The 13,817-nt window shown below is 43.9% G+C and overlaps 1 protein-coding gene across 1 annotated transcript in view; it reads left to right on the top strand.

Moving 5' to 3' along the window:
* Nucleotides 1–312: 312 nt before the first annotated feature.
* NPR3 (natriuretic peptide receptor 3) overlaps nucleotides 313–13,817 on the top strand; it is a 35,682-nt gene continuing 22,177 nt past the window's right edge. Inside the window, exons 1-2 of the mRNA XM_009318437.1 lie at nucleotides 313–430; nucleotides 5,430–5,596. Coding sequence (XP_009316712.1) covers nucleotides 316–430; nucleotides 5,430–5,596 — 282 coding nt within the window. The 5' untranslated portion in view covers nucleotides 313–315. The remainder of the gene's footprint in view (nucleotides 431–5,429; nucleotides 5,597–13,817) is intronic.

The raw sequence follows: 13,817 nt of genomic DNA, 5'->3' as shown, positions 1-13,817 counted from the left end.
GCAGTTGAAGAAATTTCAAGCCAGAACTTACCACACATTGCAGGGGTAAAAAAACTTAAGATCACACAGAGGCTCTCTTTAATTGTTTTCAGAGGAGGCAAAGGAGTAGGAAGCCTCTCTGTGTTTGGTACCTGTCTTCTGTCAGCTGTTTGGGAAATCAGCTTTGTTGCTGTCTGCGTTGTCATGTTTGTTGCAACACTGGGAGGACAGCTGGGGTCACTGTCTCTGGCAGCATTCATGCTTAACAGGCTGTTCCCTGAAGTTCTTGAACTGCTTCTTATCTGTGTTTTTCATTTTCTTCCACCAGTTGTAATCATGTGTGCCAGCGGTGACACAATCAGGAACATCATGCTGGCTGCTTATCGGCAAGGAATGACCAACGGGGACTACGCTTTCTTCAATATTGAACTCTTCAACAGCTCATCATATGGTAATGTTTTTCCTGCCCAAGTATGTTGCAAAGTCTTCTGTAAGCCTGGTAATATTTTTAGATTTTTTAGCCTCAAAATATGCTGCACTGAGTCCCAGAATACACTACTGTTTCTCCCTGTCATTGCAGTTACCTTCCACTTGGGCTATGGTATTGTAGGAAAGGACCTTGTGGCTATAGTTGCCACTGAGTGGATCACAAGATGCCAAATACACTGTAAGCATTACTTATTTAGTTACTTGTAGGGGAAGCAGCACCAGACAGAGACGTTGGTTATAGCAGCCGGGTGTGGGTACCCCATGATGCAGTGTGTGTGCTCAGCTCTAGGTGGCTTGCACCATCCCCAGCCTTGTGACTGCCAAATCTCAAGGCAGGCATATTCCTGGCTGCCCAGTGGCCTGCGGTCTGTGCAGATGGCTGGGAGAAGACACTAGCAATGGCCGGGGCCGTGGGCAGCTGCAGGGCCTACGTCTCCAGAAGTCATGTCTGTGCTGGGGGACCCGCATGTCTAATTTGTTTCAGCTTTTGATCAGAATCTGCATCTGCAAAAACATTCAGCAGTGTTGTGTTGAAGGGAAAGCACTGGGTGGGACACGGACAGTTCAAACGTACTAGAATAGGGTGGATAGAAGTTGCTGATTCCACCCCTAGTAAAAAGGATCAGATTTGTCAAAACAGGACTTTAAAATGTAAATTAAATACATTTGCTTTTTGAAATACACCTACATTCAGTTACATTTGATAATATGGCAGTGCATAGCAGGGACTAAACCTGCTCTCAGCTGCTACAGCTATCTCAGTTAAATTCAAGGTAATACTGGAGCAACATGGTTGCTGAGTTTTAAACAATGTCAGATGGCTGAAGCTGAGGCAAGTTCCTGCCTGGGAACTAGGTTTTGTTGAAGTGTCAACGTGGCTTTTGAAAGGAGCAGCCTCTTCTGCAGGTGCAGAGAAAATAATTTCCCCCCTGCGGGCTGCCTTAACTAATCCACTGCAATAACAAATTCATTTCAAACTGAAAATCAAGTGGGAGTTAAGAAAGAAGGAAGACTTGTTTTTTTTTCTTTCAAGCCTCAAAAAGCTGATGAACAGGAACAACTGAATTCACAAAAGGATGATGTATTTTGTTTAATAAATCAGTTAATTGTAAGTTAAATTCTTCTGCATAAACTTTTTGTTATCCATCTACTCTCTCTGAGATTATTTTTACAACAAGCAGTGCTATTTGTTGAAAAGCTCTATAATGAACATATGTAGCTGTTTAAATTTGAAGATGTAGGTATGTACAAGAGTACAGATACTGCTACATGTATCTTCAAGGTTAGCTGAAGAAGTGCCAAGAACTGCCAGGTAATAAGGAAATCACTTAAATAACTAAAAGATAAAGTTGCAGAACAAGATCAAAGGCAATGGTTTGAATCAAGGTTTTCTTTTTGTTGAGTTAAATTTGGAGTGACTTCATCCCTTGTGGCATAAGCAAAACCATTTGGCATTGCTGCCTTAATCAGGACCAGGGCAAAAAGCTGAAGGTCTACTCATGTCAGCAATCACGAAACACTGAAGTTTCAGCCCTTCTGTAGACCATGGGAGCTTCACAGGGTTGGATTTAATAGAAACCACTGATGAAATAACCCCTCTGGCTGCTGGTGGCGGCTTGTTACCCCTGCGCTACTGCTGCTTTTCATCTCACAGAATAGAGGTGAGTCACAAGTGATTTCATCTGGCCGTGGGTACAGGTCTGCATGTGAGCTGGGCTCCCTTTGGAGTCACAGGAGAGAAGTAGGCACCCCTGGACAGTGATTCACCTCATCCTTATATGTCCGAAACGGCTCAGATGAATGATCCCCTACAACTGATGGTTTCCTTGGCTTGGCTGAAATGAGCGCAGGGTGACTACCTGGGAGGTGCTGAAGCTGGCTCGTACAGATGACACCCAAAGTTCTCCTTGAGCAGGGGATGCTCATGTAAAAGCAGTGGCTGCAGGAGGTGGGTGGCTGCATTTTGTAATGGTTTTGCTTTCCAGGATGGTATTTGCTAGGAGATAGCGGTGGCTGCAGGAGGCTGTGTTGCAATCCCCAGGCTCAGGACCCTGCCTCAGGAAGGACCCTGGCATCACAGCTGATGTAGGGTGGATGTCCCCAGTGATGCAGTCCCCAGTAGATGGCACTTTGTTCAGCCATGTACAGGGCAGTGCTGTGCCATCCTGGTGTGGGACCCCCATGCAGCACAAAGATGGAGGCAATACCCGTTTGCCCTGTGGTCTTGTGGGAGTCTCAGCACCATCCTCCTTTGCATCACAGGTAGTCGAGTCTTCTTGTAGCTTTTCCAGGGGATTAATGAAAACTGTCTGTCTTCTGATGTAGTGTGGTTAGAATGTGGCATTTCCTGACATTTCTAAGTAATAACTCTTATAAACCAATTTTTCTGTTTCTTTGTGGATGTGTTTCCCATGAAGAGTGAAATGACTGTGCATCAGAAGTTGACTTTTGTGCAGATGGTCATCACATGTGGAAAGCAAGCATAAAAGAGAAATGTAGAGACATTGCCCCCAAATTCCTTGTTCCCAGTGCTTGGAGATACTAGATTTTGTACCTTATAAAAGGTACAAATTCTAAGAGTGGGTGTGCTTGGCAAATTGGCACTTTGCCTTTAAGTTCAGATGACCATGTTGCAGTTTGTTGTTGCCCTCTGTTCTGAATATTTTTAATTTTTCAGAAGAGCAGACGTATTAAACGCCAAGACTGCAATAATTGCACATAAGTACTGTGGCAAGATGACCTCCCACAAAATAATCCATGAAGGAATTTAAATATGTAAATTATTCTAGGAACGCTGTTATGCAAGTGTACCTTCCCTGCTCCCAGTGTCAGGATTTTTAAAAATAAATATGTATAGTGTCCAGGACAGAAACTTATTTGCATTCTACCAGCACTACCAGTTGGGTTTTTTTTAATATAATCTCACTCTTTTTAGCCATCTACATTAGTAAATGCAAAGCTATAGCAATGCCCTCTGTGCTGTAGTCTCTGCCGTACTTCTTGTATACTTCACCTCTGAAATGCAGGTACCCAGCTGGGGCAGAGGCTTTTCAGCTTCGGGACTCCAGCAGGGCTTGTACCCTCTTGTGGAGAAGCGAGCAAGACATGCTAACTTATATGCTAGCATGAAATAGATGCCAGCATGTGCATTTCTTTCTTTTTAAAAGCAGCAACAAGGACAGGGTACAGGCATTGAAGGGGAGAGTGCTACCTCTGAGGGCAAAATCAGACAGTGGGATGTTAGCTGCTCTCCAGTGTTTCCATCAGGTCTTATGAATAGGGTCCTGGCATAAGTAATTTTGACTGGTTAAACTTTGTATTGGGAAAGAAATCCCTAAACCAAGGCAGACATATCTAGAGCTTATTCATAACGGAATGAAATAACTGCCAAAAGAAAAAAAGGAAAAAAAAATTAAGAATTAGCAAGGTTCATGATGTTTATAAAGATTGCAGTCCTAGCTGGAGCTGAGCTGTGATAAGTAAGACTTTCCTGAGGTGGAAAAGAGAGGTAAAAGGTGGTCCTGTGCCTCCTGCCCTGTGCTAGGAGTGACGGGAGCTGCCAAAAGCAGCACGAGGAAAGACTTGTCCTCCGGAGAAGTGCAGGTCCTTTGTTCCTTCCCCTGTGCTCTCTGAGGAAAGAGAGCAGTTCTCCAGTTACATTTATTGTCAAAAAAAAGAAGAAAAAAAAAAAAAAAGTCCCAGCAACGATGCCAGGATACTGAGGGGACAAAACACAGGCTTTGTATTCACGTGCTTTGGGGGGACTGGAGTGGTCTGTCCATGAATTTGCTCTTGCAGGCATGTGATGCAGCTGGTAGTGCCATGCAAGGAGCACCATGGGTTTGGTGCCCGGACTCCATCTCTGTTAGCATCTCCACTCCCAAACCACTTGCTTCTCTTGGTCCGAACGGCACGATAGTCCTTGATCCAAGCAGAGCAGCCACATCCTCTCTCATCTCAGGGTCTCACGTGCCTCCAGGTCACCCTTGGGAGCTTAGTGTTAGTCTTCGTCTTGGCTCATTTAGCCATGATGGGATTTGTTGCTGTTGCTCGAAAAATAAAATGACTGTCTAGCTTTTAATTATTTGTAAGCATTTAAAGGCACACTGCTTAGGGCTACCACTGTTCCCTCTAGGCCTCTTTTATTTATCAGTTACGTAGAATAGCACAAAACCTGGTCCAGGGCAACGTGAACCTTTCCACTGATCTTGTGAAGCTTTGGATCAGGGTCTCAGGATGTGCTAAGGTCAGGCCCTGTTAGGCAGGAGGACTTCTCTGCTAATTAACAACCAGTCAGCTATCCTGCTTTTTAAAAATCTGATTACTTTATTGGTGGTCTGGGTTAAATTGTTCCCCTGCTGTGACACAAAACACCTGTAAATACAGCATAAGTGCAGGATCCCATTTTATTTCTAAGTGTTTCTTTTCCACTAAGAGCAGGGCTGGTCTGGCAGCCACTGCACACATGGTTTTCTCCTTGACTGCGGTGGGAGAGCTGTGGGAGAAGTAGCTGCACCATCTGCCTCCTATTTGGGGTGATGATCGTAGTGTTGACTTTACTGGTGCCTTTCTGACTGTCCCAAGAGTGTTGCTGGTGGGGTGATGTGTAACAAAAACTTTGTGGTCGGATACTCCCTCACTAATTCTATCTTTAATATCTCTGCGTTCAAGATTTGGCACATGTTTTTTGCTCCGAGATGTCTTCTCATGCTTAGGCTTCATCCCACCCTTTAAAAATAAGCAAGCACAGCATGGGAGTAAAGTTGTCTTTCTGTTTGCACATTTACTTCCCACCAGCCATTCCTGCCTGGTTTCCTGCACGTCTTGGAGCAGGTTCAGTTCTCATTTGTCCTCTGCCATCTCCCCAAGGTGCAGGAGAGGGGACTTCTGGGTGGAAAAAGGAAGGCAATCCTGTAATGATGCCTAATTTGGAGTTGGAAATATGCTTGTTTTCCCTTTAGGAAATGGCTCTTGGAGAAGAGGAGACAAACATGACCTTGAAGCCAAGAAGGCATACTCGTACCTCCAAACCGTCACTCTGCTGAGGACCGTGAAGCCTGAGTTTGAGAAGTTTTCCCTGGAGGTGAAAAGTTCTGTTCAGAAGCAAGGTCTGCACGAGGATGACTATGTAAGTACTTGATGACAGGCTTCAGGTCTTAGCATTTTCAAAAACCTGCTCCTAATTAAAGCAAAAGTATCAGTGAGCCCTTCTCAGGACAGAATCACCTTGGTTCAGTTGCAAAAGCCCACTGTTGCCTATATAATTTTTTTTTTTTTGTGGATAATGCAAGTAGCAGCAAGAATAGACTTGGTCGAGGTGCACTAGGTTTGTGCACCACCATCCATGACCAGTTGTCCTGTGCTTGTCCCCTTGTTCATCGGCAGGAAGGTTGGGGAAAAGCAGATTGCCAGGTCTCTCTCCCTCTTCCACCAATCACTTTTTTTTTTACAGGCAAAGAATTATATTCTTTGTCTTTGTTCTCTCCCAATACTTTTTTTGGTAGAATCAGATCTCAGAAAGTTACCCTCTCTGTATTGCATATGATGAAGTTTTTCTTGATGCAAATGAGAAAAGTGGAATTATTCCCCAACTAAGCATATTTAGGTTGTTGCTGTTGTTTGTTTTAAACGGTCTAAAATATCACTGTAGTCCTTGCGAGTTGTTTTAAACCTAGGGGACTGCCACTGTCCCCCAGAGATGGATGTGGGAAAGTATGTATTTTTTCAGTCTCTCAAAATGTAGGAGGAAGATGTCTCTGAAAATTGCTTTTGAGCTACTGCAAAGCTAGTTCATTAGGGATTTTCATAGAAAAGTGTTCTGTGAAAGCAAGAATGTATAGCACATACCTATAGGGATTTCTGTGTGCTGATAGAAGTACTTCCCAGACAGTCAGCGTTCCCCATGACGGGAGTAAACTTTTCAAATATGCTTAGAAAGAGAAGAGGCTTGAAGAGAGTTTCGTCAGTCTTTAGCTGTAGGAAACAAGAGCTGTAATACAAAGAATTCCATAGGAAAAGTGACTATCAAGAAAAACGTAAATCTCTTGCATTTAAGAGCATGAGACAAAACTTCTCTCGCTATCATACATGCCTACAAATAGAGGAATAATGAACCCGTAGAGACAGAAGACATTTTGGCTTCCTAGACTAAGGCAGTATATTATGTTGTTTTTCAAGTAAATTCAAATGTTGCTGTGAAGTGCACTCTATGAAATTAAGATGCTGCAGCAAGGATAAATTTGCTTGAAAGCTGTTATCTTGGGTGAAAGGAAAAGAACTGGTGCATCCAGAGCACCTGCTTTAACTCCTGAAGGAAGGTTTGTGGGAGTTTGTGCCCAAAACTCAAGAAAGCAACTCAAACCCCTCATTTGCCAGCTCCCACTTAGGCACCTACCTCAACTTTTTGCTTTAAACATTGTGTGTCCCCCACATGGAGGCATTGTCTTAGTTCAAAGCACAAGCAGATGAACTTGAAGGCTGTGTTAATAAATGACCTTTCCTGCTGTTTATTGCATAACCTCAGCTGTCTCCAGAAAACCTGTGCTTCTTAGAAGTTGTATATATTTTATTTAATTATTTTATTTAAAAGGTAATGTTGAATCATATCGGTGGCTTGTATTTTTCCCATGAAACTTTCAAAGTCTAGGCAGGCAGAAATAGTCTTTTGTTGGTGTTCTTTGCCTCGGGTTAGTAGAGAAACCCCAACTGCCGAGTTCAAGGTGCTGCTCTCTGAAGAACCTGCTAAATGAGTTTTGAACAAGGCATGGGACTGTAATTTGTGCTGTTCCTCCCTTTTCCCTCTGTGTGCCCTTTTGCAGATGTCACTTAGCAAGATGTTTGGTGAGAAATGTGATTTTGAGTATTAAAGATCCAGTCATCCCCAGTTTTGTGGCTTTTCTAGTGTGGGCAGCATGACATTTCCCCAGATGAGAAAAGTGTTAAACTGCCGAGAGCTCAGTATGCTGTCTGTGCGCAGTTTGGAGGCGGGCAAGGGGATGCTTTGCCATTCTTTAGGATGGGGACCCGCTGCAAACCCTGTGCAAATTCAGTGTTGACAGAGGCTGGATAGATGCAAGCCCTGTTACGGTCAAGCAGAATTGGATCCATGAGATAGCAAATTCCCCTGTGCCGGCACGGGGTGGATTTTGCAGGCTAATGTGTTTGTTGGGGAGACTCCTTGCACAGCTGCGTACCCACTGCCAGAAGTCCTCTTTTCTCTTTCCTCACTCCATGGTTGCTTGTGCAATCAGACGTCCATGCTGGCAGTGCTCCTGGCTGTCCCAGGGCAGCTGCACAGGTGCCTGGCTCCCTACCGCCTCGTCCTTGTCCTTCTTCTGCCTGGCTCTGAGGGCTGCCTCTCCCTATGTCCCATTCCCACCTGTGATCCAGAGCTTTTCATCTTGCTCCAAGCGCTCCCTCACCCAAAAATGTCAGCCTTTGCTAGGGCCAGGCGGTGGCATGGGGCCCCTCCTGCTGCTTCTGCTATGTCTCCTACTCCTCTTCCTGCTCTTCCTTTGCCACCTGGCTTTCTGCATCCTTCCCAATCTCTTCCTGTTGGGGCAGAAGGAGGACTTGTGATGTATCTACACCTACCACAGCTTCTTGCCATCTGAAATGTCAATCCTTGAACTCACGGCAAGCTTGTGGTGGAGGCCATAGGGATCTGGGGCCCCCTGTGTAGGAGCTACAGATCTTGGCTATGGGCGAAGGAGGTTTGGTTTCAAATGCAGAGTGTCCTGGTATTACATAGATGCTTAACTTATATAGATCTGAGCAGAGCCTCCCCTACCTGCCTTTCTCACAGCCTCCTAACCCAGTGGGAAAATAAAACTTCTTTAAGAGGGGTAGCCTTGGGTTGAGCATAGCAAAACATTAGCTGTGTTACTTCGTTAACAGTGTGTGAATTTTGACTATCTGGTTTGCTTTTCATCATTTATGATGAATTTTACATTTCCCCACTTTGGACAGCGGGAAGGAGATGCTTCATATTCCCTTAACTGATTGTTCTGCTACCGTGTTCAGAGGAGAAACATTTTGGGGCTGCCTTCAGGCTTAAGAAAAATATCCATTTTAAAAGCTAATGGGGAAAAATAAAAAGCCAAACCGAGGGCCAGTTCCTTCATCTCTGAGAGATATGTGGGTTGTGGGCACCTCATTAACGGTGCTTCTTTTGACAGTATGGGAAGAAAGTGGCAATGTTGGCCTGGGCGTGTGCTAAGCAAGGCTGTGTCCTCCAAGGGAAGCTTGGGAGGGAGAGGTCCTTCAGCTGCGTGGGTGGGAAGTGACAGAGATGGATTTTCTCTGCTGGATTTTGCTCCTAAAAACAAAAACTGTGGGGAAAGATAGTTGCTGGTACAGTCCCTCTCAAGTCCTATCCACGGGTGTTGAAATATCCTCATCCTTTTCTGCAAGCCGTGTCCCAAGAGGATGAACTCAGGGAGGTTTGGATTTGAAGCATTCAGTGTTTTCTGCTTCTCTGTGTGGATTTTTCCAGTGTCATGGGAAAATGCGGCCCCGGGTCTGTGGTCTAAATTATCTTGCAGTGACCCTAACTCAAACAAAAGTTGTTAGCACTGCCATTTTGTCCTGGCCTCTTGCCAGCACTATTCCTAAAGGCATTATTATCTACCAAAAAAGAATATCATAAAAATGGAAAATAAGCAGATGACAGAAGGAAAGATAAGGGAGACAGAAAGGGCAAAGTCCTAAAGCAGCAGCTGTCCAATTGCCAGACTGGAGAACACATACAGCCCTTGGAGGAGTAACAGGTCAAAGAGCATTGTTGGCCATCTTCATCTCCAGCTGTGAAATCACACAGAAAAGAGAAAAACGTGTTGTGGGTACATCTTTTCCAGGTCAGAAATTGCTGTTGTTTCTGCATGGGTGCTATGCTGTGGCAAGGGGGAAAGTAGAAGAGCCTGCGCTTTGTGAGTGAGCAGGAAAGTGTGGAAAAGGCAATTTCTCTGACACCTCCAGGAATCTCTCTCGTGAAGGAAGAAGCTTCCTTAAGCACCTTTTAACTAAACAGCATTGAAAATAAGAGTGGCAGAGATGTTCTGAGAAAGCATCTTAGAAGTATTTGGGTAGGTAGTAATTGCACAGGATGGGGCTAAAAATTACGATGTTCCCTGCCTGCAATGTCCCATTGCAACATCCCATTGCAACAGCTGCCTGAGGGTCAGCGCAGCCTGTTAGCAAATATTATTAGTTTGCTTGGTCACCACTTCCAGAGTCTGAAAGCAGTTACTGTCATGTTAATGTAACCCGAAGAACTGTGGGCTGAAGCATCAGATCTGCTCAGCCCTCGTTTCAGCATTCAATAGTGTCATGATATTTTTTCAAGAAACATCCTGTAGTTCTGTAGAAAGCCTGACCATTTTATTTCGTGCCTACCTGGCGTCTGACTTCTCTGACAAAATAGCCAAAAAAAGAGGAATCTTTTCAAATACCCGTTCAAGTTTGGGCTTCAGGCATAAGGACAGTAGAATCACTTTAATGCTATTACACAAATTATAGCCATTTTCTCACTTCTGTAATGTTTATGCATTACCAAGACATTAACAGCAACATGTCCTGGTCTCTATAAACTAATTGAGAACCTTGGTTTAATTGCAAAATACAGGACAAGCTCTGCTTGCAGACGTATAGCCTAGGTGAGGCAGACAGCAATGGGAATTGCATGCATTTACTTGAAGGAAGAATTTGAAACTGTCTCTGAATTGGTGTGTGAATAACTCCCAACAGATACTCTAGTTAAAAATGTTTATGAATAAATAGCGTTTCAGTTAAAGTATATGCGTAAGCCATTTTTATTAAATAATGCCGAACACTTAATGAATTGGCAGTAGGCTGCAGTTTGGAAGCTCTTAATGCACCTTCTGTTCCTGACTCAGGCCTAGGATTCAATAAATGCTTTTTTTATGTCCAACCCAGTATTCTGAGTTGGGATGATTTTACAGCCCAGGATATTTGCTCTTCTGAGGTTACAGACCACCCATGGCTTGTTTTTTCTTCTCATTTAAAAGCTGAAAATGTAACTAATTAAACAAATATTTCTGCTGTGTTAACTACATGACAGCATTGTTCGCGAGGTGGATGTGTGGGTTTTATCCTATCCACAGCCCTTTTCACACCGAAAATGAGCAGCAGGAGAAGGGAACTGGAGCCCAATTTGCCTGTAGAGTTATCTCAGTGAAAGAATAAGCTACGTAGATTAATTAGATCAGCGAGATGCTACTACCTATTAGAAAGGGCAAGTCTGTTTTATTTAATGTTTTCAGCCCTCTGAAATGAGAAATGGCACACATAGGAGCAACTGTTCGAGCTCCAACAGTTAACTACAAAAGCTACGTGGGAGGTGGCTGTGCTCATAAAGTTTATCATCTCATCCATAACATCCGTGCCAGACTCTTCCCCGTGTGTATTCCTTACGTCAGCCTTTTAATTAGGATTGTACACTAGCTAAGATAAAGGTTGGGAGAAGTGAGCAATTCAGCCATGTCACTGAAAGAGACACTGAAAATGTAATGTATTCAGCAGTGTACGTCCCACTTGTCTTTTTTCAGGCACAGGCAGGCAAGATTAATGACAGGCAGGCTTTTGTGTCTCTTCTGACTATACCAGGATGGGAGAGAGTTTTGGGGAGATTTAAAAAAAAAACAACAAAAAACCCCAAAAAACTCTGCCAGGGAATAATTTGTTCAAATGAATAGGTCTATTCAGCTGCTGGAGTGCTTTGCTAATTGTGTTTGAAAGAATAAAAGCAAACCACAAGCTGCTTTCAGCAGCCGGAAAAAACGGGTTCACATGCCAGCTCATTAATAAGATGAATTCTATTAGTAAAACATATTTAGGATTTTCGCGTCCAGCCCTTCACCCCTTGGAATTAATGAGAGTTTCTTCAATTTCCGTAAGAGCAGTGTTGAACTCTGGACTGCTAAATTTGGTGAATACAGCAGACACTTTTTTTTTTTTTCTGAAGTTAATGCTTTCTCAGTGATATGAAAGACTAGTGTCTTCTGCGTTGGGGGTCTTAGGCAAAAGCTACAGTGCAATACTATGTTATTTGCAGTTAACAGATGTCATAAAAGACAGGAAAAGAAAGAAATTATTCTTCTCTCTTCCAGTGGATTTCTGTTTAGTTTTTCTGGCCTGCCTAAGCATATTTTTGAAGCTGTCTTAAACCATGGAGGAGATAGTATAAAACTGTAGGTATAGCTGAAAATAGTAACATCTGAACTCTTTGGGAATGTAAGTTTAGAGTTGATCTTCATATATATGTTGTATATTTTCCATAGCCCCATGTTTTTACTTGGGTTTCACAGATATTCACATTCCACTTTACTAAACAGACACTCAGACATTTATGGGCAAGGCACTCTCCCTTTGAAGTACTTGCTAGAAATACGCCTTATTTTCTTCTATTAAAGTGTGAAAAATATGATTTCCAGCAAAGTTCATAACCTGTTTTTGTTTTTAATGCCTCTCCATGCCATTTACATTGCTAATGATCCAAAAGCTAATTTGTCCCACTGAGGTCTTGTTTTTATGTAAATTCATAGGATTTTTGATACTGGTATTAAATGGTCCTCAAATTTGGCTCTGAGATGGTTGAATGAAGGCAAGGAAAGGCTATGTTCTTATTTTGCACAAAATGATATTTTACAAATGAAAGACCTTTGCTAAGTGACTTTCTAGCAGCTAATACCTTCTATGAGCCATGTTCCCTAAGTAGCTTGTGAAAATAACACTCAGCTGAAGGTTTCCTTTTTAACTGAAAAAAACCCTCAACTCAACAAGGCATGAGGTCAGAGGTTTGGGTGAGCCTGTCCCGTGTCAGGATGCAGTTGCAGCCAGCAGCAGGGTCCTGGGTGGGCAGCTGGAAGCTGTTTTCTCTTGGGAGCGATGTCCTTGCTGGATGGCCAGTGGGCTGCTCCAGCCTCAGTGCTGCGGGGCGTTTACCTGTGCTGGTAGCCTCATGCTGCGGTAGCATAGACCGGGTTAAGAGTTCAGTGTTTGAAATCTGGGTGAGCCAAACAGTTTAACAGGAGAGCTTGATCAGGAGGGTGGCAGGGGTTGGGGAGAAGGAGCCACATTTTGTTTTCTTTAGGGGCATAAAGGAAGGACAATTCTTCAGGGCCAGAAATGCATATTCCTTGTTTGAGAGCTCCAGGACAGAAGAGATGTTGCCTCTACAGGGCAGATCCCGCACTGAGGTGGTTCAGGGAAGCTTTCCTGTACTCATTTGAGCTACTGATATGGTGAAAGCAATCCTGAATGACAGCAGGGCAAGGTCTACCTTTATGACATTCAGGTGACAAGTCTTCCTGAAAAAACAGCATAGGTGGCAATCAGTAACACCTCAAGTCTGTCATCTCTTGGTACGTTGGCACATTCATTTCTTATCGCTGAGTGCTGGGAGGTTAAGCAACCTGAACGTAGCTCTGAGAAAGACTCACTCTCCAGAGGGACAAATCTTTTAACAGGAAGGGCACGCCATCCCCATGTGTGAGTCGGATCAGCCAGGTGTATGAGTGTTGCCAGAGCAAAGGCAGGCAGCAGGGCTTGGATGTGCTCTGCTGGGTGGTGAGAGAAGATCAGCGTTCCGCCCTGCCAGCTCTGATTTTTTCTCACTGGGTATTTAGCAATTCCTCTAATGCAGAGGGGTTAATGTAGTTGGCATGTGAGGATGGGCTGTGTGAATAAAGGCAGTGGTGTTCTTGTGCACGCAAGGCGCCATAGGAACCCACAGGAGGATACTCCCAACTTTCCTTCTCTCTTTAGTAGATATTTTTTTCATTAGGAAGAGAAGCCCGAGACAAAAATCAAAAGGTTTAGTCCATTCCAAGAAGAACCAATATATCAAGGCGGATTGAAAAGACAAGGACTGTCTATGTCCCAGAGCAAATGAATAAGAGGGGCATGAGAAAGGGGCACGGGACAATGGGAGGAGGGTAGGTGAGGAGCTCTGTGTGCCCTTTGCTCAGCAGCCAGGAACAAGACGACATTGAGTAGGCAGGAGGACATTTACATTTGATGGGACACACGTTTGTAAAATGCATCCAGTTAGCCCACCAGACTGCAGACTACAAAATACCTTAGAAAGCAAAATCTCAGGGATCAGACAGTCAATAAGGAAGCAAGAAGCTAAAAGAGTGAGGTTTTAGCCTTTTGGAGGGGCTGTAAATCCTCAAATTTCGAGGCGTTAACTACCGTGCTGCTGCTGGAGGGTAGGAGGACACGTTCCAGGTGTGTAGCTGGAACATTGCTGCCTGCTGACAGGTACACATAAATATCTTTCGAGATAGTTGCTATGCCTCTCCTTTCCTGTGCTAGTGGGATCCTTGCAG

The sequence above is a fragment of the Pygoscelis adeliae genome, unplaced genomic scaffold (genome assembly GCF_000699105.1).
Source record: "Pygoscelis adeliae isolate BGI_AS28 unplaced genomic scaffold, ASM69910v1 Scaffold272, whole genome shotgun sequence".
Lineage (NCBI taxonomy): Eukaryota > Metazoa > Chordata > Aves > Sphenisciformes > Spheniscidae > Pygoscelis > Pygoscelis adeliae.
This window is presented reverse-complemented; position numbering and strand designations above follow the sequence as displayed.